The 27,710-nt window shown below is 42.6% G+C and overlaps 1 protein-coding gene across 1 annotated transcript; it reads left to right on the forward strand.

The window, feature by feature from the left end:
* Positions 1-203: 203 nt before the first annotated feature.
* LOC144720646 (piwi-like protein 2) lies at positions 204-25,959 on the forward strand. Its single transcript, XM_078597555.1, has 26 exons — positions 204-298; positions 3,435-3,587; positions 3,938-4,025; positions 5,080-5,218; positions 5,520-5,710; positions 7,154-7,292; positions 7,604-7,794; positions 8,445-8,610; positions 9,327-9,437; positions 10,595-10,715; positions 10,959-11,080; positions 11,200-11,280; positions 11,693-11,806; positions 12,752-12,946; positions 13,468-13,552; positions 13,826-13,915; positions 15,071-15,211; positions 15,561-15,674; positions 16,363-16,557; positions 16,715-16,810; positions 18,157-18,273; positions 19,439-19,527; positions 20,382-20,487; positions 21,465-21,721; positions 22,979-23,086; positions 23,404-25,959. Exons 2-26 carry the CDS (start codon positions 3,438-3,440, stop codon positions 23,558-23,560), a joined length of 3,363 nt encoding a protein of 1,120 aa, XP_078453681.1. The 5' UTR covers positions 204-298; positions 3,435-3,437; the 3' UTR covers positions 23,561-25,959.
* Positions 25,960-27,710: the final 1,751 nt, after the last annotated feature.

Genomic DNA, 27,710 nt, shown 5'->3' on the forward strand with positions numbered 1-27,710 from the left:
CACCCCTAGCAACATCGCGAGTTATCGCGAGATTTCGAGCGTGCTCACAAACAACACTTGGCTCACGAAGTCTCGCGAGATTGGAGGAGGAGGGGGCGGGGCCCACATCGAGCTTCCGTTAGACGACCTCTGATTGGACGCTTTCAAAAATTTGGCCGGGAGGGGGGGTTGTCACGTGGGTGATCGAATCGACCAATCCAGTGTCGGCACGGCGGAGAGAGTCACGTGGCGTGGAGGGTCGTGGCGGACACGTGGCGGGCGAGTCGGAGTGACACGTGGTGCTTCGATCTTCCATTCGGTACTCTTCAGACTCCATTCGATTGTGTCGAATGACAAATCTCAGGCGCTAAATGATCATGTTTTAGGTCTGCTGGCGGCGACGAGAGAGTTTTGCGTGGAGGAGCGCAAGGCCCCACCAGTGGTCACTGAGGATTGTGTCTTTCGTTTTGTATTTATGTTGGAGATGTGGTATCCGGTCTAGTAATGGCTACCACCGGCGTCTTGCGGACGTCTGGAACGCTCAGTCGTTAGGAAGCCACTGGAACTATGACACTTTTAAATCTCGATTGAAAACGCATTTATTTCGTGTCGAGTTGTCCTTTCCCCCGCACCTCCGATTGGCACGGTTGGTTACGTACGGTGCGAAAAAGGTTGACCATACAGGCAGGAGGTGTTGCCACTTTTGGGTCGCCAATTGGGGTATTATATTAGACTTTTGAGACGCTTCAGTAAGTCAAATGTTGGGGGGGGGGCTACATTTGTACCTGGCGATGGCTTATTTTTAAAATGTGGTCACACGAGCCCAACGTTTTTAATTCGCTCCCCCAACCTTTGCCTTAGAATACCGGAGCAAACAGTACGTCCTAGCCGGGAACACGGGAATAGAGAGAGAGCACTTGTCATGGTTATCTCTTGCAGATCAATTTATTATAGATTCAGTACCCCGTTTTATGATGACCGTCACCTCAACACGGGACAGTGTTCAACAAAGTGTGTTCTTTTTAGCCGGGGTCTGTCTATTTGTGTTTGATAACAAAGTGACATCTTACAAATCGACGCTATTATACAACACTTGTTATTTCATACACGTTAAGACGTGCGCCTACCTATTAACTGGTTTCCAATGTACAGTATGTAGTACTGTACTGTGCTCCCGTTTTTTATCATTTGCTACAGTTGCTTATGATACATGCTGTAGTCAACACTGCACATTGTGTCGCGTTAAGTACAGTTGCATGTTAATGTTTTGCAATAGTTTTGAGGTATTATGGCGCAATGTGGAAATGTTTCTCCCAAGTCGTTCAACTTCTAAATTAACACGACCTGGATCCCTTATTGCGGAGTTTTGGAGGAACCACAACCACCTGTGGTACATAAACTTGTTTTATTATTTAAAAGCGCCTCCTAAAGTTCGTAAATTGAACATTTGCGTGCGCTGCATACTCACACACAAGCGTCACACGAGTCGTGGGGGCCACGACTCTCTCCAACCGGGGACGAGAGAGTCGCTGATTGAGTACGCCTCGGCAAGGTAAGGTAATTTACCCTTTTTACCGGGTAAAAGGGTAAAGGTAAAGGGTAAAGATGTCGACATGCCAAGGGGTAAGGTAAAGGGTAGGGTAAAGGTAGCTCGGAAGAATTCCCCGGTAGGGTAAAGGTAGCGCGAAGTATTACCCGGTAAATACGGTGCCTTGTTTACCGCTAAAAGCTCCGTGGCGCAGTCCGTGGCCTCCATTTAATAAGTAATATATTTTAAAAAAACTTTATTAAAAACACGCTTTTATTAAATGTACTAGCAGTGACAGAACTCCACGACTCCAGGAAGTGGCCCCGAAGCTTGCCACGACGTAAGAGACCGTGGCCAATTACAGCCAACGTCAGTTGAGCGTGGACAATTAGACCCAAGCCGTGTAAAAAAATAATGTTTAAAAACATATATTTTTATGATGGGATAAAGTATTGTCATCAGTATGACCTAAGTATACCAAGTTTGTAGTCGATACCACATTGGGAAGTGGGTTAAAATTGAGTTACAAGATTTGAGGATACAACGACAACAGACAGCGTGAGTTAAAAGAAAGCGTGTAAAATTGGAATAATCGAGAGTATTCTATATGAGTAAAGCGCTCTACCTAGCATGCACCGTTATAAACCTTGTTCATGTGTAGTAGTCCCCTAGTAATTACCCTGTAATTGGGTAATTTATATGGGGTAAAGGTAAAAGGTAGGCTCATTGCTTTTTACCTTACCTGCTAAAGGGTAAAAGGTAGGGTAGAGTGATTGTGGTAAGTTAAAGGTAGGGTAAAAATAGGCTCGTTTTTAACTTTTACCTTACCTTGCCGAGGCCTAGAACCCAACCCCCTGTGGTACATAACTTGTTTTATTATTTAAAGGCGCCTCCTAAAGTTCGTAAATTGAACATTTGTGTGCGCTGCATACTCACACACAAGCGTCACACGAGTCGTGGGGGCCACGACTCTCCAACCGGGGACGAGAGAGAGTCGCTGATTGAGTTAACGAAGTGGACCTCGTCTCTGTGTTCCTTGTGGGGGAGGGACCCCCGTCTGTGTTCCTCGTGGGGGAGGGGGACCCCCTCGTGGGGGGGGGGGACCCCCGTCTCTGTTCCTCGTGGGGGAGGGGACCCCCGTCTGTGTTCCTCGTGGGGGAGGGGACCCCCGTTCCTGCGGCTCGGGGGGAGCCGGGAGGGGTCCTCGAAGATCACGCACATCGTCTGTCACGTGATGCCCTCGTGGTTCGTCAGTTGCGTTTTGAGAGTTGGATGTGAGCTGTGGTTTTTGGTTACTGGGAGGTTAAATGGTGTTAATGTTCTGTAATATAATGACAGTGAAAATTTTTACTCGCATTAATATATTCGTCTCTGCAATTGTTTTAATGCAGACCTTTGGCCCCACGGCCTTTAGGAAGTGCATCATTTCAGCAGCATTGATCCAGTAAAAACAATTGCACCGTTTTCTATGTGCGGTCTCATCAGCAGAGACAGGTTTGCTACTGGTAGGAACCACCTGGTTCCACCAGCCCACGGGATTATTGTGTCCGTCCGTCGTGCATCAAAAAATGAGAGGGGGAGGGTGGGGAGGGGCTGGTCACCCCGTGGTATCCTTATAAAACTCAACGTTTAACTTACTCACGCCGGCTTGTGCCCGCCCTCATTCGGCCATATTTGCGGAATACACCAAGCCGCCGTTGACCCTGGCCATTGACCGAGCAACCCAACGTTCCTACCAGCTCCCTCCGCAGGAATGTGTTTAAATAAATGCTGGCAAACTGCCAGATGTTATTGACAGGGCCCCTCTAATGTATCGGTACTGTTTATTTGCTTTTCACAAGAGGACAGCATATGCCTCTATGCATTTAATGTTATTCCTGTTATCGTCATGCTAAATATTGTGTTTGACGTTTACTCTTGAGCGTAGAGGATGGCAGACCATGGAGAGAGGCGGTTTGGCAGGGGTCGTTCCGTGCTGCCCCCAACCGAGCCCAAACTCCCAGAGACTCCACGTCCTACCCAGCACAGCCTGGAGCAGCAGCAGCCAACAACGGCAGGGGCAGCCTATGACCAAATGCAGGTGATGTGCTGCATCGGAGGTTGTCATTTACCGTCGTAATTTTTCATTGCAATTTAGAAGTTTTAGGCATATTAATATTTTTCAGGGCAGAATTTAAAGTCGCATTTTCACGACAGAAACAAAATAAGGTGGTATTTTTTTCAAAGTCTTATAATTGTAGGGCAGACAGAATTCAATACCACGTTTCTGTGGATGCAAAATTGGTAATTTTGCCCATCAAATATTTTGAGTCACATTTTTAATGGTGTTTTGAGCTGAACGGCAAAAAAATACTTTGTGAATGTGTAGGAATGCGAAATATTGTTTGTGTTTGCTTGGATAGTAACATGAGTCCTTAATTATATCATCAGGTTCCAAGTTATGGACGAAGTAGCACTTTGCTGGCCAGCCTGCAGCACAGACCCCCAGCGGCTCTGGGCCCTGGCCTCAGCATTTTTGGTATGTCCTCTGGTAAAAATGTTTCCAGCTGCATTATACCTGAATTTATTTTGACTCAAGAAGGCAATGGTGTGAAATGACATATCCCACTTGGTTCATACTTTTGAACATTTCAGATGCTAGTTTTATCATTACACTGAACAATTTTTTTTTTCAAAATATAAATAAGGAAAGCAAAGCCGTAACATGGGAGAGATTCATATTCTTTGGGTCTTTCGGTAAAGTCACATAGATAGGTTCAAAGAAAATAACAAGAAACTACGACGTTTCGATCGCAACACAAGCGGTCGTCATCAGGCAAATAAGTTAGCCTCTGAAGTCAAAATGGGAGGGGTTTCAGTTATTCTACACTTTCCCTCCCAAGAAAAGAAAACTGCAAACAAAGATGAAGGATTGGGTGATGGCTTGCTGCTACACAATCTGGAACATAAAAGGGACACAAGGGAGAAACCTACCAAAATATTATATCAGTAAAACTCATAGTTTATAGATGATTGCAAGTAGTTGTGAGGAGTGGTGGACTTTAAATAGCAGCCAAATTATTTTGGTCATCCCCTAGTCTGCCCTGCACTCGAAAGGTCAAATGTTCTAAAGCAGCTGAATGGAACATGTTGTTCATCCAAAACTTTATACATAGGGGCTTATGTTTTTTTTTCCCAATTGCATAGTACAGTAGAGCATTGTCATTCCTGCCATTTTGTAAATATGTGAAGGCATGTTTTGGTCTGTGGTCATGTCTACGAAGCACATGTTAAGTCACACTGGGCAGTACTCACCTCTGTTGATAACTTTTAACCAGTGGCAGGAATTCCACATGTCCATAATCATAGTCACTCTCCATAGTGTGACCACTTTTGACGTAATACAAATGTAGTAGTCAAATTATTGATCATGGAGGGATGATGGGCTGAGTGGACCACTGACTGCAATATTAAGTCTTTTTTTTATTATAAATTGAGAACTTTGATCACAAAAAACCACCATACATACAGATTGGACAGAAAAGCTAATTAATGTTGCTTGCATTTAAACCAAAAGTATTCCAATACAACAGGTCGAGGAATTTTATCAGCTGGGAATGCTGGAAGACAGGTCGCCCAAGGGTTACAGGAATCAAAACCGTCGGTGGCTTCGTCAAGCAGTGGACTATACAGAGGTGCAGAAACGGAGCCGATCGGTAAAGAAGTTATTAGGTATGTCCAACTATGTTGTTCGTTTTTGAATTTCCCAGGCATCTTAATTATGCATTGCTTAATAACGTAATAAAATTATTAATTATAATTGAAGCTTTCCTGGCAGACCTTATATGGTACTCAATCTATAACTGATGTTTTTATAATCTGTTTAATAAATACATTGTTTATGCAGAATTAACAGTTAACTTGTTGTCCATTGTGTGCTGCTCATGTGCACATTTAGTTTAGTTGGAATGTGTCCATCTTCTGCCCACTTGTGTGATTGTGTAATTTGTCCTCTGTGTGCGCTTTGCTGAAGCTTCGGACGAGGCGTAATACAGCAGGGACTCCTTGCTGCTCCCGTTGTTACTGCTGCCTTGGAGAGGGGTGATCATGGATTGGCTTTGCTTCCAAGCTCATCTGGGGTCTCGTATATTGGGCCCAGCAGGGCTACCCTGCCATGTCCTGATAGGGCCTATTTGGCTCAACAGGAAAGTGTTCTTCATGCAGGTTAGAGCTGTCTTATCCGTTTAGTTCTTTTGTTTAATTATACGTAAATATATAATTAGCAGGTCATGTGTGGTGGGGTAAAGTGTGGTATTCCCACCTCTTCCCACTTCCAACCTCTGGCCAGGATGAAGAGCTGACCAACCTCTAGAGGGGCTCTCTAGAGTGGAAAATCACCGGGTCCATGAGAGTCCCATGCTGGCTTTGCACAGAGATGCCAGTAGGAAAGAGGGGGGGTACTAAGGTCCCATTGACATTGTTGTCATCTTGTTAGGGCATCTTAATGTAACGTTGCCATATCTTGGCAACATGTTGCTTATTGTTTAATACAGCTTTTACTTCAGTTGACTTTGCTTTGGGTGTGCTATGTGTTTTTGCAAGGGGCAATAGATATATATTTTTTGCTGCTGTCTTTTCTAGCATCGAGGTGCATTATGCATATACATAAAAGGGAAACATGGAAGAACCAGACCAAAACGTTATATCAGTAAAACTCATAGTTTATGGATGATTGCAAGTAGTTGTGAGGAGTGGTGGACTTTAAATGGCAGCCAAATTATTTTAGTAAACCCCTAGTCTGCCCTGCACCCTATCGCTCAGATGCTCTAAAGCAGCTGAATGGAACATGTTCATCCAGAACTTTATAAATAGGGGGTTATTTTTCCAATTGCATAGTACAGTAGAGCATTGTCATTCCTGCCATTGTGTAAATATGTGAAGGAGTGTTTTGGTGTGTGGTCATGTCGTCACACTGGGCAGTACTCACCTCTGTTGACAACTTTTAACCAGTGGCAGGAATTCCACATGTCCATAATTATAGTCACTCTCCATAGTGTGAGCACTTTTGACGTAATACAAATTTAGTAATCAAATTATTGATCATGGAGGGATGATGGGCTGAGTGGACCACTGGCTGCAATATTAAGTCATTTTTTTTTAATTATAAATTGAGAACTCTGATCACAAAAACCACCATACATACAGATTGAACAGAAAAGCTAATTAATCTTAATTTGGAGCTTTCGTGACTGCAGGAATTATTCTTTGGTTCTTTCGGTAAAGTCACGTATAAAGATAAAATATTAAATTAAATACTAGCATACGACGTCTGTCTGCTTATATGTCTGTCTATGTTTCTGGTTCTGTGTTTAATCTCTCTCTCTAAATTTAGCATTCTCAGGAAGAACGTAATCAACCAGATAGGGTGTTGACTGTTATGTTATCCGACTCTCTGTTGTATTACATTACATTTCTAAGTATACTAGATTTGTGTTTCTATTTAATTTATACCTGATGATGATTGCTTGTGTTGCAATCGAAACGTCGTATGCTAGTATTTAATTTAATTTATTATTGTATCTTTATACGTGACTTCACCGAAAGAACCAAAGAATAAAGCTAATTAATGTTTCTTGCATTTAAACCAAAATGATTCCAATACACCAGGTCGAGGAATTTTATCAGCTGGGAATGCTGGAAGACAGGTCGCCCAAGGGTTACAGGAATCAAAATCGCCGGTGGCTTCGTCAAGCAGTGGACTATACAGAGGTGCAGAAACGGGGCCATTCGGTAAAGAAGTTATTAGGTATGTCCAACTGTGTTGCAAACCTCTGTATTTCCCAGGCATCTTAATTATGCATTGCTAAATAAAGTAATGGAATGATGATTATGAATTATAATTAAAGCTTACCTGGCAGACCATATATGGTACTCAATCTATAACTGATGTGTTTTTATAATCTGTTTAATACATACATTGTTTACGCAGAATTCACAGTGAACTTGTTGTCCATTGTATGCTGCTCATGTGCACATTTAATTTTTCTTTGGAACGTGTCCATTTTCTGCCCACTTGTATGATTGTGTAATTTGTCCTCTGTGTGCGCTTTGCTGAAGCTTCGGACGAGGCGTAATACAGCAGGGACTCCTTGCTGCTCCCGTTGTTACTGCTGCCTTGGAGAGGGGTGATCATGCATTGGCTTTGCTTCCAAGCTCACCTGGGGTCTCGTATATTGGGCCCAGCAGGGCTACCCTGCCATGTCCTGACAGGGCCCATTTGGCTCAACAGGAAAGTGTCCTTCATGCAGGTTAGAGCTGTCTTATCCGTTTAGTGGCTTCTTTTGTTTAATTGTACGTAAATATATATTCAGCAGGTCATGTGTGGTGGGGTAAAGTGTGGGATTCCCACCTCTTTCCACTTCCAACCTCTGGCCAGGATGAAGAGCTTACCAACCTCTAGAGGGGCTCTCTAGAGTGGAAAATCACCGGGTCCATGAGAGTCCCATGCTGGCTCTGCTCTGCTTTAGGGCATCTTAATGTAAGGATGCCATATCTTGGCAACATGTTGCTTATTCTTGATTTGAAGCTTTCGTGACTGCAGGAATCCATACTCTTTGGTTCTTTAGGTCAATTCACGTAGGTACAAGGCTACATATAGCCTTGTTGTAGCTGCTTTCTCGCTAGTTCAGCAGTTCCACTGCTGGATGATATTTTTTCCGCCTGAGGACTACTGCTTGTGTTGCAATCGAAACGTGATTTATTTTATACCTACGTGACTTTACCGAAAGAACCAAAGAGTCTGTTGCGTATTGTTTACTATAGCCTTTAATTGAGTTGACCTTGTTTTGGGTGTGCTATGTTTTTTTGCAAGGGGCAATAAATATGTTTTGCTGTTGTCTTTTCTAGCATTGAGGTGCATTTTGCATGAACAAAATATAATTATTATTATCAATTGCAGTGTTAGGTGGACGGGGAAGGTCCATCTCTTCCCCCACGTCCTCTCTGGGACTGCAGACTCCCTCCGAGACTTCTCGCCAGCCGCAGTCCACTTCGGTGGAATCGGGCAGCTCTACCTCCCTGGAGTCAACCTTCAGCAAGCTGTCCGTTGCCACGCTCCCTGTCGAGTGAGTGAGCGGCTCGTTGTGATTCCTTGTTGTAAAATAATCCCTGTGGTGTGGAGGTGATGAAATGCCTCGGAGAGGCCCATGGCTTTTAGCCTGTCAGTTTTGAGGGTTGTTTAATCATAACTCTTAATGCTGGTCAAATATGGGTTGAAGGACACACATGCTGTCTTTCCTCTCGGAGTATCTTACTGATATGTGTGTCCATAATCCATGAGCCCTTTAAGGGGGCTCTCGAACTTTAGTTGCCACATCCAAAGCAGTCTTCAGTGACTGGAAAAAGCCATATATTATGTTGCCAGATAAAAGGGGAAAAACCTATTCTCATATTATACGTAGTTTTTTTTACTTAAGTTTAATTCAGTTATCCAAATGTTTCAGTGGAAATAAGATGTAGATAAAGACCTGTTTTAAGTCATTTCCACTGGTAAATTGGTGACATTCTGTGAGACTTGTCATTGACAGAGTGATGCGTCGCTAGCGTTCTGTTTCAATATTTCCTCTTGTAACAGTGCCGATGTCATAATTGGTGTGGAGGGAAAACTAAAATTCCCCATTTCATCTGACAACATTTTGGTTATGTAGAAGGGTGAGTGATTTGCTTGGCTGAAATCACACCATAAAAGTGTTTTTTATCTTTTTGTAGGTCTTGGGTGTAACTATTAAAGGACAGCTGGCAATGTGTTTGGCATGCTGTTATGTCTGGAATGCTGTGTTAGGAAACCTATACAAAAAATCGGAACCCATGGGACTCCTCTGGAGATTGCAACAAATTACATCCATCTGAGGTGCTCCAACGAAGCCATCTACCAGTATCACGTGACATTCAGGTGGGACTTGTTTTTTACAAATTAGTCTGTAGACTTGCCGATTACATCACTGCCAGACAGTCTTAAGTGTCCTTTATTTGAACAGGTGGTGGCATTAACCCGTTGAGATACAAAAAGCATTGACTTTTTTTGCAAGGGTGACCCACCACTTTAAGTTATAAAAAAAAATATTTAGCCTGGAGATAATCTATTGAGGTGGAACAGCTCGCGTAATGACACGTACACATTTGAAGTTGATAACTTCAAACAGTAAGCATTTGGTGCAACGATTATCACACCCACTCGAAATGCTTACATATTTTTAAATATTGATATAAAGCTTTCGTGATTGCAGAAATCCGTACTCTTTGGTTCTTTCGGTAAAGTCACGTAGGTAGAAAAATTAAATAAAACAAAATAACATCACAACGTTTCGATCGCAACACAAGCGGTCGAAACATCGTGATATATTTTTTGTTTGTTTTATTTAACACGCGGTAGAAAAAAAACTTACGCTCTCGCGCCAAGAATCGATTCTTTAATTCGAGAAAATGAATCGGAAGGTTGTTATCTTTAGAATCAGCCTATTCCCGTTTAATCGATACCACAAACGCTCACAGATATCGATTCTCGCCAGTCCTGTATGCGGGTTGACGCCACACACTGCATGGTCATTTCCCCCCCCAAAATACAAAAGTCTATTTTTATACTTTTTACATTGTGTACAGTATGGAAGCTACGCACATGCCAAATTTCAAGTTTGTAGCATGTTGGGAAGTATGCTAAACATTTCGAACAGACGCACATATCCACAAATGTCCCTTTTATATTAATATAGATTTGTGTAATAATGTCTAAACAGGGTGTTATCAAGTGCAATATCAATATTTTAATTTAAATGTACAATTGTGTTCTCACAAGATGTCGCAAAATTGGGTGTACAACTCTGAAGCTGCGTTTTCTTGCAACCATTTAAATCTCACAACGAAGTGGTAACTTATGTATGCGAACTTGTGCATGTGAGCTCGCATTCTTGGCTCACTCTCCAGTCAGTCGGGTCTCAAGAGTTTGTTAGCTCATAAAACCATTTTCTGCCCACTGTACACAAGCTTAATCGAGACATTTGACATGTCGTAAGTATATGTGACTGCTAACGATCTCACTTGTGCCTCGGACAGCCCTGAAGTGGACAGCACGAATACTCGCTTTGGCTTACTTAACGAGCACAAGTCGGTGATCGGCAACACGAAAGCGTTTGATGGGTGTGTCCTGTATCTGCCTCGTAAACTCGACGACAACGTAAGTGCTGGAGATTCTAATAACTTTCTTTATTGTTTTCCAACTCCCAAGTGCCGCCATACTTCCTTATACTCTGTTGATTTACCCTTGTCACAAGGTAATAATCATGAGGTCTTAAGGCTTTGGGTGCAATATTCAATGTTCGTTTAAACTTGTTACGTGGTAGTGTTTTCTCTTTGCCATAATGGTTTACTGAAGTTAGATTAATGTTGTTTTTGATGTGTTTAATTGTGGGTTCGTCAGCTAAACCTCACTTCCAAGCGAAATTCAGACGGAGTGGAGATAACCCTGTCCATCAGGTGCACCAAGATCATTGAGCCAGATTCAGACCTCTGCCTGCCCATCTACAACATCATATTTAAAAAGTGAGAATATATAATTTGACGGTGTATATTGTTAATATTACTACAGTTTGTACTTGCATTTCTCACTAATTGTTGCGTTGTTTTGAAACAATATAGCCTGCCTTGTTTCCTCTGCTTAGGATAATGCGATTGCTGGAATTAAAGTTGGTTGGAAAAAGTTTCTTGAATCCTCGAAAGCCAATCGTCATCAACAGATACAGGTCAACTACAATGTAGTCCGTGCTTTACTTGAATCTGTATTTCTGCCCTGGGCAGTCATTAACGATTATTAATCCCTTACATTAACCTTCATCTAATACACGTTCAATAGTTTAGTTTTTTCTGCTTACTGCTTGGTGTGTTGGGCTTGTGCTTAACAACTGAGATGTATATGTTTAAACTGCCCCTTAAGCAATGTCTAAAAGCACAGTGAAACTAAAGTATTGATGATATCATTTAGATGTGATTCCTAATGCTGCTAGAGTGCTTACTATTCTGCTATTTTATTTAATAATGCTTACTCGTGTTCATGCGTTCAAACGTTTTACTAAAAACTCGCCTCCATCTGCATTCTTATTTTTCTTCACCTGGATGACCTACGCCATGTAAACGGTGCTTTTGCGTTACCCATAGGATTCATATTTGGCCTGGCTACATCGTTGCTGTGCAAAAGAAAGACGGTGGATTGATGCTGATGCTCGATGTGTCCCATCGAGTTCTGCGCATGGACAGTGTGCTGGAGGTCATGTGAGTGTAGCATGAAGTTGGGCGGCCCTGTGCCGCTGCTGCTGCTCATGTGCGCTATCATTTTGATCCCGGGCTGCCTGTAATAACTGCCCTAGGTATATATTTATTCTCTGATATGTTTTCCAATTGTGTCCCTCCAACATGTAAAACATTTTTGCAATCTGTGTAGCCTACAAAGGCTAGGCACACAGTGGCATTAAAATGAATTGGTTTTTGTTCAACATGATAGTGTTTGGTCTGGTAGAGAAACCTTTCGTAAACTTTTCTCCTGTGATTTGTTGGATTCTAAATTTCACTTTATTCAATTCCCAATTATCTATATGAACAGTTATATAGTTGCAATGAGCGGCTAATGCATCTGTAGTATAAGTTTTTTTTACCATAATTTTTTAGAAGATTTTTTTTTTATATTTCCATGATGGTGTAACATTTAACAAATATGTATGTTATTGCTGTTGTTCCAACAATGGGACCCAGACTACTTTGATGACCACAGTTAAAACTATCTGGTCCAAGAGATTTACATTTAAAATCTCTTGCTTTTCTTTTTCAACTGTGACACCTCTTCATCTGAAGAATAATGGTTAATTTCCTTGGCTATATGCATTATTGTGCTATCAAAGTCAACATAAATTCCTCCACTAAATAAAAATAACATCCGCCGTTTTATGGTTCCATCTTCTAAGTAAGCGGCTATCATTTGTGAATTGAAAATTTTCAACCTGTCTTTTGCGGAATTTATTTTGCCAATTGCTGGCCATTACATTTTCCAATGATTTTTGTGGTGTTCTGCAATTTATTTTCTTATTTCTTTCTCAATTATTTTACAGAGTTTAAATGTATTCAGTCTTATGGTTTAGCATCCCACCCCCTTCTCCCCCCATGTCCTCTTCTTATTATGTCTCTCCCACTCGTCAACGTGCATCGTGGCATGTCCGCTAACAGGACCCATCTGTACGAGAGCTGCCACAGCGGCGCCAACTTTCAGGAGGAGTGCACCAAGGCCTTGGTGGGCCAAGTGGTCATCACGCGGTACAACAATCGCACCTACCGCATCGATGACATCGCCTGGGACAAGACACCCAAGAGTACCTTCCTCAATTCGGCTGGGAACACCATGTCTTTTGTTGAGTACTACAAGTAAGGGCAAATTTGTTTTGTTTTTAAAATAACTCGTATGCGAAACATTGCACTTGTATGCGAAACAACACACAACGTGGCAACTTAAAGCGGGGGGATTCCTGAATAGAATGAAGCGCGGAATCCGGCTAGCTGGACTCTGGTTAACAAGCGTTTTGCTGCAGGGTTTTGAGATGTTGTGGTTTCACTCTTCAACACACCGGTGGGCTAAAGTAGTGAACTATTTGTCTTTTGTCAACGTGACACTTTTTTGCTGATTGGCCGTGTCGGGTGGTAGAGGGTTACGACACATTTATAAATAACGCGATCTAACCCAAAAACGTTTATTATGAATAATATTGTTCGCGAAAGCCTACGTGTTAAAATGCAATTCTATGATGAACACTATAAAATAATTATAATCAACCTAATGGAGGATGACACACAAGAGGTGTAAATATGGCTTTTCACTTTCAGCTGTATCTGCTGTTTTCAACCAGGACACATTACATTTTACCAGTCTCGTCTCTTTTTTTTCCCAGGACTCAGTACGAAATTACAATAGATGACCTTGGGCAGCCACTGCTCTTGCATCGAGCAAAGCAAAGGAATCGGGCAGATGATCAGGTTAAGTCTTTTATTTTATTCTCTTTAATGCTTTTGTGTAACTAGAGATCCTTATTCCTTAAATCATGCTAAACTCGCAGTGCTATGCAAACTTGGTCAGTTGAAATTACAGGTACATTATGATGGCAATGTATTGTGAATTACAAGTCTGGTGCTCTGTTTATTTTGCCTGGTGTTTTTTTATAACCCAATAGCACTAGGCGTGAGTGCTAATTAATCAGGAATTAAGATTGTACTGACCGTTAACAGGGCTTGTGTCGATTGACTTTGCAGGTGGCGATTCAGACCATTTGCCTCATCCCAGAGCTCGCCTATATGACTGGCATCACCGACTTGATGAGGTCAGACTTCAGCATGATGAAGGTAGCATGTTGCACAGTCTCATACCAATCTTGTACATGACACTTGGGCTTGGCTTGATCATGATACATGGATTCAGCAACACTTTCAAACTTGTGGTTGTTATTGGGTGTACAATGTTTAATTAGCGATAATTTTACCTTCTGAGTAACGTCACCTGGCGCGTGACATATACACTCAGCCCCTAATAGCAACACCACTACTAATATGATTTGTATTTGATCGTCTTTACAATCGTGTCATTAGCTTGGTTATTATGATGGCGACAGAAGCGGTGGACAAGTTAAAGCTTTTCCTCCAGCCAAAGGTTGTTTTTGGAGGTTGATTTCGGATGAGGCGAGGAGGAAATATTCACATTGTTGTTGCTTGGGATATGTTTTGGAGGAGCTCTTTCAATAATCCAAGACAGTTCAGTTGCTCAAATGGTGTGTGTCCTTGTCGAGTACCATAAAAAGTAACACTAGAGCTGAACTTTTAAATTATGTAATTGAGTACATATTATCAGTTTGATTACTCAACTTAACCAGATACAGTAAAACCATGGATTGCGAGCATAATTCGTTCCGGAAACGTGTTTGTAATCCAAAGCACACTCGTATATCAAAGCACTCGTATATCAGTTGTGATCACGTGACGCTCGGGAGGGGGTGGGGAGGGTGGGGCTGGGTAGAGGGTGGGGCTGGGTGGGGAGGGGCTGGTCACCCCATGGTGCCCTTATAAAACTCAACGTTTAACCTACTCACGCCGGCTTGTGCCCACCCTCACAGTCGGCCATATTTACGGAATACACCATGCCGCCGTTGACGCTGGCCGTTGACCGAGCAACCCAACGTTCCTACCAGCTCCCTCCGCAGGAATGTGTTTAAGTTTCATATTGAATTACTCTCATGTTGTATTATGCGTTGCAAACATGTTGCCATGTGTGTATGTTTGAACTTCTTTCGAACAGTGCTATTCGGAGGTGCTGGGGAAGGATGTCAAACTAAACGCAAAAAGCATTTCTAAACAAAGTAATGTAATATTTGGTAAAAACTATGGAATTTAGCAAAAGGAAGCGCCGGCAAATGTTGATGCTGTTAATGGCGTCGATCACGATGACTATTGAGCAAGTTCCATGAATGTTTTGTACATGTACACTAATTGTGCTTCCCATTGCAGGCAATATCTGAGCACATGCGCCTTGGGCCATCCTTGAGACACAATTCTCTCATGGAGTTCATCAGCACTGTGGAGAATAATCCTGAAGCCCAGCAGGAGCTATCAAACTGGGGCCTGCAATTGGACAGTGACATTTATAAGGTAATCTGTCATTTCTCTCCATACTTGTGAGTGGAGCTACCAGTTCTGTTTATAAAATAAAATCTCATGTTTATTGCATACAAAAAAATGTGCTCAGTCTTTGCCGGTGTTCGGAGCCTATTGATTATTACCACAGTGCTTGGGATTTTTACCAAGCAGTTACCACCACCAAGACTTAACACCATCCAAAAACCTATAAAACACAAATGTAAATGCTTGCCTATGAAATGTATTGTATACTTAGCAATGCGCTTGAGTGCTAGGTGCACCAAACCGAGTGAAATTATTGTTCGCGCGTGTTTTCATAGCCGGTATCGGACTCGCAAACGACTTTCCTTTACCATTTCAGTTGAGTGGCCGCCAACTCCCGCCCGAGATGATTCGACTGCAGTCCAAGGCTTTTGCGGTTTCGCCTGAAGCTGATTGGACGCGCCATATTGTCAACGCCCCCTGCATCACGGCCGTGAGTCACTGCCTCCTTGGGCTCGAGTTTGTGACTTTGTGTCTTGAATATGTGCTTACGGATTTGTTTAGTGGGATAACTGACTTTCATTCCATCTCAAGTCGTTCAGTCATCTGTTAATGTATTATGACATTCCAAGTGATAGCCCAGTGTGTTAGCAGCATGGCCATATTTAGGACATTGCTAAACTACGAGAAATGAATAGGTTTTTTCAGTTGTCTGTACACTCTCTGATGTGTTTGCTGGTTTATTGTACTGTGTTGTTCAGCACAATGTCCTACGTTTTGCTCATCGCTAAGTGAGAGCTTCTACTGGTCATCTGTGAAAATTACTGCGCACATGTGAAAGAGAGCGTCATAGCTCATGGGATTCCTGTAGTATAAATAAATATTCTGATTCTGATTCTTCAAGGAACTGAATCCAGCAGCTCCTATATAATCCTGTGATTATGAGCACATGGGAGTGAAATACCGAACAACGTGCGGTACAACAAACCGAAAAAACATCGAAGCCATACGCTTAGTTTTCCTTCATTCGCACGTCTGTTTGGCTTTAGGGACCCCGTTCCCTATTGATGAATAATTGACAAATGCAAAGTAAAACAGAAGACTTATTTCCCCCCACGAGTGGATTGACGGTTTAGCCTTGTGCCCGGTGTACGCTTTTTACGCACAATGTGGATGCACAGGTGGCGATGAAGAACTGGCAGGTGCTCTGCACGCAGCGGGACTCGTTTCTCGTGCGCGAGTTTGTGAACATGATGTGCAGCGTGGGGCCTCCGATGGGCCTCGTAAACCAATTCCCCAACATAATAGAGATGCCGAACGATCAGACCAAGACCTACGTCGACTGCATCCGCAAGAACTACAGCTACTCCCAGGGCGTAAGTGATGGGCGGCGGACTTGAGAGAAATGCCTTAATTGCCACCAGGGTTTTGGTTTCAAAAGTATGTGTGCCACACCCTGATGCCCGTGGTATGAGCATTAATCACCTTTGTCGTTAATTGATGGTGCTGCTGCTGGCTGTGGGCGACGTGCAGGTGCAGATGATCATGTGCATCTTTCCCACATTGCGGGACGACCGCTATAGTACTGTGAAGCAAGTCTGCTGTGTGGAGCTGGCGGTGCCATCGCAGGTACACACATGGCAGACTTTGTCACACCTAAAGCAATCATTGGATTTGTCAAACAAAGTGAATGCTATTGTAAGGAGGTAAACGTTTGTAGTGTCACTTATTTACATTTTCCAGCTGTTAACAGCATTGAAGTAATTGCTTTACCCACTGCACATTAGGCATTGTTAATCAAAACGGCAACTTGTTTCTTCGTCCAAATGATCGTTATAATGTTTTTATTTCTCGCTTAAGGGGAAAATAAAATGTAGTTCTCCAGTTATGTGCCACTTGTGTTTCTCTGTATAATGATATCTCCGCAACCAGATGCACCAACCCCACAAGACCTCTTTCAAAATTCTTTGGCATTTACACCGAAACCTAAGGCTTGAACAGCCAAGCTACAGCAACTTGGCAAAAATCCTAAGAGGACCAGCATTAGGATTCAAAACTATTCCACGCAATTGCCTTGATTACCTATTGCTTGACCAACGATATGAATAGTTACCTTTCCACATAACCAAAGCAAGTGTGAAGATATCCAACTTAAAAATATCTATCCAACAACCACACAATGTCTGGCATTATTCAACAATAATAAGATTTACCAATGTTTCATGCATTGCACTTGATAGACATTAACTATTTATTGATTCCGAATTTATTTTCGGCAGTTCATTCAGGAGTGCTTATTTGATGGCAATGATTCGATCAATGTATAGTGCTGCAAAATGTATGTGGCCAGAAGATGGAGCTAAAAACCCATATAACCATGTCATAATACCATAATGGGTTTTGTTGCGACGTGGTTATATTTATGATATCTTATGTTGTGTGTTTGACAGTCCAAAATAAGAATTGCAAATACAAATGTAGTAAGATGTGTGCTGTCTGACAACCCTCATAACCTACCCAGTGCCTTTTGTTTTTCTGATTAAAGACTCTGGTAATAAAGTGTCAATGCAGCATCATAATTATCATCACATGAATACGTGGATTGTGATTCGAGTTGTAAACAGTCAAGGCATCGGCACTGCCTAGGGAATGACAGCAATGAGATTTGGTGTGTATCATAAATAATAAAAACATTATTGTCAATCCCCTGCTTGATGAAGGCCTTCTCACAACAATTGGTCATACGCGAGGTATGTTTGACCATGCCTTGGCATGCTGGCCAGTATGGGTTGGTGAAGGTGGGGTCCAGGACCATTTCAGATATTGCTCGCCATTGTTGCTAACCGTGGCTGGCAATTGAACTCTGGTCATTTAGGTACGCAGTGCATTGGGATAACAACTCCACACAGCCTCTCCCCACCACTCCCCTCCCCCCGTGTAAGCGTGTTTCTCCCTCTACTGTGGTTCCTGTGCAGGTTGTGCAGACGCGCACAATTAGCCAGCAGAAAAGAATGCGCAGCGTGGCTCAGAAAGTGGTGCTGCAGATGAACTGCAAGTTGGGAGGGGAGCTGTGGATTCTTGACATCCCGCTGGTAAGCGCCCGTGTGGTATTGTCAACAGATGGCTTTAACTGGTGACATTTTGTACAGCCTAGAAGAAACTTAATTGACCTTTTTACATTCACAAATTGTTATTCTGGAATGGATGTCTACGTTTTCTGCTTTTCTAAAACAGTCTAGCAAACGGTGCAAAAGTAATTGGGCACACATGTTACTTGTAAGTTCATGGGTGATTGTGTGTAGACTTGGAATACATTCCGAACCACTCTTGAGTGTTTATGCATGTGTGTAACTAAATTAGTACATGTACAGTTCGCGTACCACGGGTCCATCTTCAGGCCATTCCTGTTTTCAACATATGTCTCTCCGAACGCCGATGTCATCTCATCGCATCACATCAAATTCCATCAATATGCTGATAAGACACAATTGTATACTGCAGTGTGAAGTCAGTTCGATATGGAGAGCCTCGGTAACCTCGAAGATTGCGTGCCAGCGGTGTGCGCACGTGTCTTTGCACGAAATGAAATTCTGCTTAATACAGTAAAATCAGAGGTTCTGCTGGTTGGCACTCAGGCTCGGGTGACAACAATTAGATTTTAAAAAACAAGTTTTTCAATTAATACACTTTTATTAGCACTCAAAGGTAGAAAAAACACTCTTAAAGAAAATTAAACATTGAAAAGAAGCCACCAACTTTTATTTAGCACATCAAATTTGAATAATTATTGGGTCAAACGAATGTATATTCTACTTTTGAGTGCAAATATAAGAGTGTGCATTGAAAAGCTTGTTTGTAACCAAACTTTGTGTCCTTGTTGCTCTCGCGCTAAGGAAAGGGGAAGCACAGCGGCTGCTCCGTCGCCATGACGAGCAGCGATAAAAGCGCTCCTTTCACATTGGTCATAGGCTGGCCAGCAACAGCCACTGTGATTGGACCAGAAGTTTGTCGTCGTAGGTGGGCTTGACCATTCGTGATTTCAAGAAGGGGGGTAAAATGTAAAAACGACTTATTCAAATTTAGTTAAAAACACGAAAAGGACAACAATGGATGGGACCTGGACTGTTTTTTTAATGAAATCTTGAATTGTCAAGCGAGGCGAGTCTGTGTAGAAAATTTCAGCTCGTTATGCTTCGTAGATCCAAAGATATGAAGCGTTACATTCTTGTTCAGTTATTCATGACTTTCTGTGTCCAGAAAAACATCATGGTGGTTGGAGTTGATGTTTTCCACAACGTGGTGCTCGGAAAGCAATCTGTGGTTGGCTTTGTGGCCAGCATGAACAGGTTGGTGTCTTATGTGCCACGTGGCATTTACTTTGACTCCAGTGGTTAATCACCTTAACAAAGACAAAGATCCCCCATTAAAGCTTCAGCAGACTGTTGGGGCAAGTGCTGTTAGCGAGCACCTATGAAAGACGGCACGGCACACGAGGCGAGGTGGCCAACAACATGATCGGCCGCCTTTGTCTCCGTAGCGGTGATGTTTTAAACACCGCACGAGGCACTCATTTGAGGCGGAGTTGACCTAGGGGAGGCCCAAGACTGGTTCAAATATTCGCCACTGTTATTGATTTTTGGCGAGAATTAAACTCGGGTTGCTGGGATCATAACGCAGTGCGCTAACCATGACACTACTGCTCCCCCATGAATCGCCTTCGACATGTATTGACATGCATAGACAGTCGCATCAATCTCACGCCAGCATTGATAGGTTGACCCGAGTTTGTGTATGTTGCGAAAGGTTGTGTGTAAAATAACTGAATGGTTTGCAAAACATTTGTGTATTTAACATGCTAAAACCACAACCGTACTTGGGTTTGCAGTTGAATATTCATGCAATGTTGTCTGGTCAGAGCTACCTGGGTTGGTGGCACTGGTTATGCTAACAAAGGGTGAATGTCAGAACTGGTCTTAAGCCCTACACCTTGATCATCTCGACCTTCAATAACTATCTAATGCGGTATGTAAACATCACCATTGGGAGAAAAAAGTCTGCCAGACATGTTGCTGCTCACGCTACCCCGTCGTGCGTTGTGTCGCCCTGTATTGGTGCTCGCTTAACAGTGTTTGCCCGACAGCCTGAAAATCCTTCTCTTTGGTGGATTAGGATTGATTGGGCTCCTGCATTGTCGATACAGATCCGTGAGCCGCTGGTACTCGCGCGTCGTGCGACAGTCGACGGCCCAGGAGCTGGTGGATGGACTCAATCTGTGCATGACCTCGGCCATTAAGAAATACTACGAGGTATGCTCATCTGAACATGCAAACTCTTTTCCCAGTGGCACACTGCTTGGTGGAGGGGGGCCGCCTTATACCAATTCATTATATTCTTTGTTCTTATTTATATAATATGGTTCTTAATCTATATTTTACGGTGCCTCACTTAATAAAATGAGTGTGCTGGGAGGCAGCTTGACATCGTATGTTGCAAGTACAGACATTATGTTGTTACATAGCATCATAACCTCCCTATATTTAAACAATATGTATTTCTTGCCTCCACGGGAATTTTTGTCTTGTTTATTTCACTTTGATCTCAGCTAATTTAATCATGTCTCTACAGCTCTCTCAACTCCCATGTCCGGTGTAGGTCTCTGATTGCACTCATCTCCTCTCTGGGGTCATCTCGAGCAGTCCTCGGCCTTGAGGCCAGCTTGGACACTTTCTCGGCTCTCATGATTGGCCTTGGCCTCAAGAGTTGTGGCCTTGGCCTCAAGAGTTGTGGCCTTGGCCTCTAGAGTTGTGGCCTTGGCCTCAAGAGTTGTGGCCTTGGCCTCAAGAGTTGTGGCCTTGGCCTCTAGAGTTGTGGCCTTGGCCTCAAGAGTTGTGGCCTTGGCCTCAAGAGTTGTGGCCTTGGCCTCAAGAGTTGTGGCCTTGGCCTCAAGAGTTGTGGCCTCGGTCAAAGGATTTGGCTTAGAAGCACCAGCCTTGACCCTGGCCTCAGCCTAGAGGATCCAGCCTTGCCTGGCCTTGACTTAAAAGGGTCCTTGGCTTTCGCATACAGCTCCCTCTAGTAAAAGCCCCTTCCGCCGTAAGAAAGTAATTGCAGGACTATTCCTTTTTAGCCTATAACATAAATCATAAATGGTCACTTCTTAGGTTCTCAATCAGTCTTAAATATAGAATTGACTAGAATTGAATCGATGTGTCATCACATGCCTACCTGTATGTAATGTTTCCTATCCTGCCACTTGCCATTAACTGGCCTTTTCTCTGCACAGCTAAACCACTCCCTCCCGGAGAAGATCATCATGTACCGCGACGGCGTGTCTGACAGCCAGCTGGCAATCGTGCGTGACTTCGAGGTGATGCAGCTGACTAACGGCTTCAGGACCTTTGACCTGTCGTACCAGCCCAAGATGCTGGTGGTTGTGGTGCAGAAGCGGATCAACACCAACATTTTCTTGAACAACAACGGCGCCATGGAGAACGCGCCTCCGGGCAGCGTGCTGGACACTGTCGCCACCAGCCAAGAGTGGTGAGCATGGCTTGTTATGGCAAGCAACAGCACCCCGCACCCCTCTGAGAGTCTGCTTCTTCATCACGCGTACATTGTCACATATCCAGCCACTTAATGGGGACCGAGGTGTAGTAGTTGCCTAGGTATGTGTACAATTGGATCATTTAAACTCTGGGACTTGAGCACATGGCCTTTGATTTATTAATCTGGTGCTGGGCTATAGTGCCACCAAACCAGATTCCTTTTGTATAAATGAAGTGATAAATTTAGTGTTTTTGGAGGTTCTTATATGATTATTCAAGTCATAAAAATTCCCTCGTGAAAGGGCCTCACGAGTAAACCTTTCTATATTCGGTGCTTGCAATGGTCTCCAACTATTTGGTATTTACACGAATTATGGGTTTGGTTTTTCCCATCCAACCATTAAAGACGAAATAAATTGACTTAAAGTTAAACTGTGCATGTTTAGAAATCGTGGAAATCTGAGTAAGAAAAAATCTACTTTTGCACCTGGTAAGTGAGAGGCTGCTTCCTGTCGAATACATGTATAGCCATTTGTCAATTGACTGTCAGATGAAGGTTTTGTGGTTGCCTATCCAAAGGCCTGGACAGGCTCAAAAAACCTGTACGGCTTCCAAGATCTGACAAGTTTGGGTGCACGTCGCCAGGCATTTGTTCAAAGGCAGTATGTCGAGTAATTTGCAAGAACTTCTGTGTAAATAATACTTGCTGTGAATAAGTCTTTCTATTTCTCACCATTTTATATACAGTTATTTTTTCTGTCTTCTTGGTTCTTTCGGTAAAGTCACGTACAAGGGAAGTAATAAAATAATAAAAATAAAACATAATAAAACAATTCTCACGACGTTTCGGCTACAACGCAAGCAGCCGTCTTCAGGTGAATAATGAGGCTCGTGTGTCTCGATCCTCCTCATTATTCACCTGAAGACGGCTGCTTGCGTTGTAGCCGAAACGTCGTGAGAATTGTTTTATTATGTTTTATTTTTATTATTTTATTACTTCCCTTCTACGTGACTTTACCGAAAGAACCAAGAAGATGAATCCCTGCAGTCACGAAAGCTTTAAATCGAAATTTATTTTTTCTGATTTTCTTATTTTATTGTCTTTTTTTATATAGCTGCTGCACTGTTTGGGAGAGCGTGCAAGTAAGCATTATCATTGTACTGTGTTACACTTCGCTGTATCCTGTGCATATGAAAAATCAACTTTATATTTTGTTAAGGGTGTGCGCCTGCTGCGTGCGTGTTTCTAAAGGCTTGACTTCTTCCTGGTGTCGCAACACGTGCGTCAGGGCACGGTTTCCCCCACGCACTACGTGGTGATCTTCAACAGCCTCATGCTTGGCGCAGACCACATTCAGAGGTGGGGGTGGTCTGTGAAACGTAGAAAAATATGCCAGTTTTGTTATGCGCAAAATAGTTTCACCAGACAAAAAGCACAAACTGCTTCAAACATTGGAGAGAATTTTTTATTGTAAGCAAATGTTGTATGCAAGGTTAAAAATTAATGACCGCATGTGAAAAAGTCAGGATTTGTGAACATCTGTAGAACACAACAGCTCTGTTAAATGATCAGAGTGGATGTGTTACGGGTTAGATGATATGGTGTTGTGGTGTAATAAAGAACTGTTTATCACCTCTTTCCCCCCCCCTCCGTCCCTACCCCAATTCTCACCTCAGGCTAACGTACAAGATGACTCACCTGTACTACAACTGGTCTGGCACTGTCCGTGTGCCAGCTCCGTGCCAGTATGCCCACAAGTTGGCTTCGTTGGTTGGGGAGAATTTGCACAGCGATCCAGATCCAGGCCTGTGTGACAAACTCTTCTTCCTGTAATTCCACGCAACAAAAAAGTGGCTGGCCAAAGAGACGAGCTTTATTTGTAATCGTAGTCGTATTACTGATTATACCCTTTTTTCACCCATGCATATCTTACCCGTACATCTCTTCCATTTTAATCTTTTGTGACTGCAGAAATCCATACTCTTTGGTTCTTTCGGTAAAGTCACGTAGGTAGAAAAATAATAGATGTTTGTTTTTTTGTTCACGAATAATTCTATGATTTTGCACGGTCGTTGTTGTTAAATTTACGATTTTAAGTGTGGAATTTTTTGTCTAATTGGCTTTAAAAAGGTGGGGGGGGGGGAGTTAAAATAGCAGGTTTATTTTAAACAATGGGCTAATTTAAGAAATGTTTTAAGTTTTTGCCATTTCAAACCCCAAACTGCCACCACCAACCGTCTACCGCTGATTCTTTATTGACTGACCTGTGATCAGTGTTGTCCTCGACAATGTACATCACCGGCTCGTGTGTCTCGATCCCCCTTCTGGGATCGCGCTATTAGAATCCTAGAAATCTCACTCAGATCTGGAAGAATGCTGGCCAACAAGAGTGGAACAATGTTGACATCCAGAATAAACGCCTCGTTCGAAACCCAAACGTCACACCCCCTCTCTCAGGGCTTTGATATTCCTTGAAGACACTGGTGTACCATAAACTGCATCAGCACAACACGCAGATGAGCACATCTCTCATGAATTTAAAAACAAAGACAAATCTCAGTGCGAATGGCCATGCAACACAAACTGTGTATACCATTGTACATTAGTTGGAGCTCCTGCAACAAAGGAATAGCAAAACTACACAAACGCTTTCCAAAAGTTGTAGATTAGAAGTTTTCGTGACTGCAAGGGTCCATACTCTTTGGGTTTTTCGGTAAGTCACGTAGGCAAGCTTCCGTCTGAAGATCGAAGCTTGTGTTGCCTCCGAAACGTCGTGATTTTTTATTTTTTTACCTATGTGACTTTATCGAACAAACCAAAGAGTATCTTTCAAAAAGCCCTCTCGTGGCGAGCAGACCTCGACATTGGCATTTAGCTCCTCAACATTGTCATCGTACGCAACCCTTTATTAATTCTGACCTTACTCCCTCCCTTTGATGCTGCTAATCCTGCATAATGCATGGGCATAATGACTTTAAACCCCTCGCCAAACCTACGCATTTCACAAGTAGTGCTAGTCGCATATCTGCATTTCCCATACATATGCTAAATTCCTCTTGATATGCAAATTATTTTGTCAAGACGCTCTTCGCTCCTCCATCCCAGCATAAATAGTCGCTCCAAGCCTGGAGCGTGCCATTCAGACTCTGTCTACTTGACGGACCTGTTCTCCACCTGAGGACGGCTGCTTGCGTTGTGGCCGAAACGTCGGGATAATTATTTTATTATGTTTTATTTTTATTATTTTATTACTTCCCTTCTACGTGACTTTACCGAAAGAACCAAGAAGAAAAAACTGACACCTTTTTTACAAAGAGTCATGTTTGCATAGACCACAATACTTGCAGTCATAATGCAAACAAAAAACATAACTGATAATGTATGCACAAAAAACATAACTCTGATAATGTATGCACAGTGCATACATTATCAGAGGTATGTTTTTTGTTTGCATTATGACTGCGGGTATTGTGGTCTTGCAAACATGAATCCTTGTAAAAAAGGTGTCAGTTTTGTTTCCAGATAGAAGGGTAAACCAATTATCATATTGTAACCTTGTGCATAAATGTTGTTTGTAATGCAGATTTCAAATAATTATAATTTGCAATGAACAAAAGGTCACTTAAGTTTACATTTTTCATCTTTGGATACCGAGCCAGCACTGGAATTACACTTTCAAGCCACAGGGTTGGATGGTCTGAAAAGCATTGAAACATTTAATTGTTTGCACTGGGCCCTATGCTCCCTATGCCTCAATCGAGTCGTGCATTTAAAAATAACCTTCATTTTATATAGCGTCATTTATGCTAATAGCATCCCGTAACACATCAAGACGTGAATGTTTTAAATTGACGCACATTACAATTTTATCTTGTTTTTGCTGTAGTCATTATCAGTTGTAAGCTGTCTCCTGCTGGATGATGGCCTTGTGACATTACCATCATCCCTCACGATCCCACAATCGAGGCATCTTCTCTCCTAGGACTGTTATTCTGTCACCCGTTTTGCTGGTCCATTTGTAGCAATGTGTCCTGCCCAAGCTTACTTTTATTTGTTTAAAAATAAATACCGTGTGTCAATACGCATGTCTTATCCATACGTGAACACTTTAATGATAATACTTCCAAGCATGCGTGTTGTCATGCTTTGTGCAGTTTTCTGCTTTTGTTGTTTTCAATCCAAAGTCGTGGAAGGTAATATGCACGATTAAAAAACGTTCCTCTGTCGTGTTATATTTCCGTTGTAACAACATCTTTGCTTGTAATGAATAGCAATGATAACCGTGTGTAAACGTCCGTTATCGGATTAAACAAAACGCGTTCCTTCGGAGTGGGCAGGTAGGAACTTGGTTGGACGGCGCATTCGTGCACGACAGGCAAATACGCATAACAGACAAATAATCCCTGGTGGGCAGTGTGGAACCTGTTGTTCCTCCCTGTAGAATTTGGTGATGCTGCATTGGCAGTGGTGCACAATGTAAAACTTACGTTCGTCAATCGCGCTGCAGGTGGTGGCGCACACCGGTAGTCCAGCAGCGTGTGTTGCTGGATAACACAAACGTATGAAATTCTCTTCCCGTCTGTTGAGTTGCCAGATACCCGAGCTTGCCATAAGGGGCCATCCATAAATGACGTCACGCGATTTTGGACGATTTTTGACCCCCCCCCCCTCGTCACAAAAAGTCAGACCCCCCCCCCCTCAAATATGACGTCACAAAGCTCTGCCCCCCCCCCAAAACCATATTTCCATTTAGAAAATAAAACATGCTTCAAATCGCTTTAAACTATTGTCATTGTAGTGCATATTTAATGTGGCGCTGCACTCTGATGTTGTAGGAGAAAACATTAAAAAGTCTAAGAAGAACGTGTTGTCCATATTTATTTAAAGTTGGGCATTTTGAAGTGACGTCACATTTGTCACCCCCCCCCCCCCTCGTCACACATCGTCACAAATGTCTGACCCCCCTCCTCGGTGCGTGACGTAATTTATGGACGGCCCCTAAGAGTAACGCGGCGGCATACCCTTTGGTGTCTCCCGCCATCTAACTGCGTACGTGTCTCGCCAAACCTTTACGTTATATTCGTTGGATGGGGAAATGGTTCTTGCCTAACACGTTTTTATTATTACACGCTTTTTATGAAATCTGTATCCTCAAATCTTGCAACTCAATTTTTACCCACTTCCCAATGTGGTATCTACTGCAAACTTGGTATACTTATGTCATACTGATGACAATACTATATTCTATCATAAAAAAATATTTTGAAACATTTTTATATGTTATCTTTCGGCTTGGGTCTAATTGTCCACGCTCAACTGACGTTGGCTGTAATTGCCCACAGTCCCTTACGTTATGGCAAGCTTCGGGGCCAATTCCTGGAGTCGTGGAGTTCTTCCATTACTAGTATGGTACATTTCATAAAAACGTGTTTTTCTAAAAGTTTTTTTAAATATTACTTTTTCGCTTCACGCGGCTTAGGAACGCATCTACCGCGTTAAACGAGGAATTGCTGTACAAACAAAATGCAACAAGTACCATTGTATCTCATTTTCGTGAAGCTTTTTGATACGTTCGCAAAAAGATAACATGCATGCTTTGTTTACTTTTAACATGAGCTACTTGAGCATCGGCATACTTTGTGTAGACTGCATTTTGTTCATATAAAAGGCAAATACAAGTTTTATTTGGCATTACTACGGTCGCAAGGTTCATTTTATACGGCTAATGCTTGTCACTGGTAATGTGACAATTGCATTCCTTGCCATAGTTTAGGTTCCGTAGGGCACCTATTATTTTTAAAGTCTGCATACATTGGATATCCCGCGGAAGGGATCATTACTGGTTTCGTATAGCATTCTGTTGCAAAGATATATTTGGTTTTTAAGTTTGTGTTATAATCGGGTGTTCGTATTCACACGAACAGTGCTTATGCTTTGTCATAGTTGCTCTCGTATGCACAATCTCACGACTGACACAAACGCC

Source organism: Lampetra planeri, chromosome 9 (assembly GCF_965212315.1).
Source record: "Lampetra planeri chromosome 9, kcLamPlan1.2.h2, whole genome shotgun sequence".
Lineage (NCBI taxonomy): Eukaryota > Metazoa > Chordata > Hyperoartia > Petromyzontiformes > Petromyzontidae > Lampetra > Lampetra planeri.

Excerpts from the sequence above, each read along its gene's own strand:
- LOC144720646 (XM_078597555.1), top strand. The coding sequence starts at position 3,438 with ATGGCAGACCATGGAGAGAGGCGGTTTGGCAGGGGTCGTTCCGTGCTG. Across the intron at positions 7,293-7,603 it reads TTCGGTAAAGAAGTTATTAG|CTTCGGACGAGGCGTAATAC; the intron begins GTATGTCCAACT and ends GCTTTGCTGAAG. Across the intron at positions 11,081-11,199 it reads TACAACATCATATTTAAAAA|GATAATGCGATTGCTGGAAT; the intron begins GTGAGAATATAT and ends TCCTCTGCTTAG.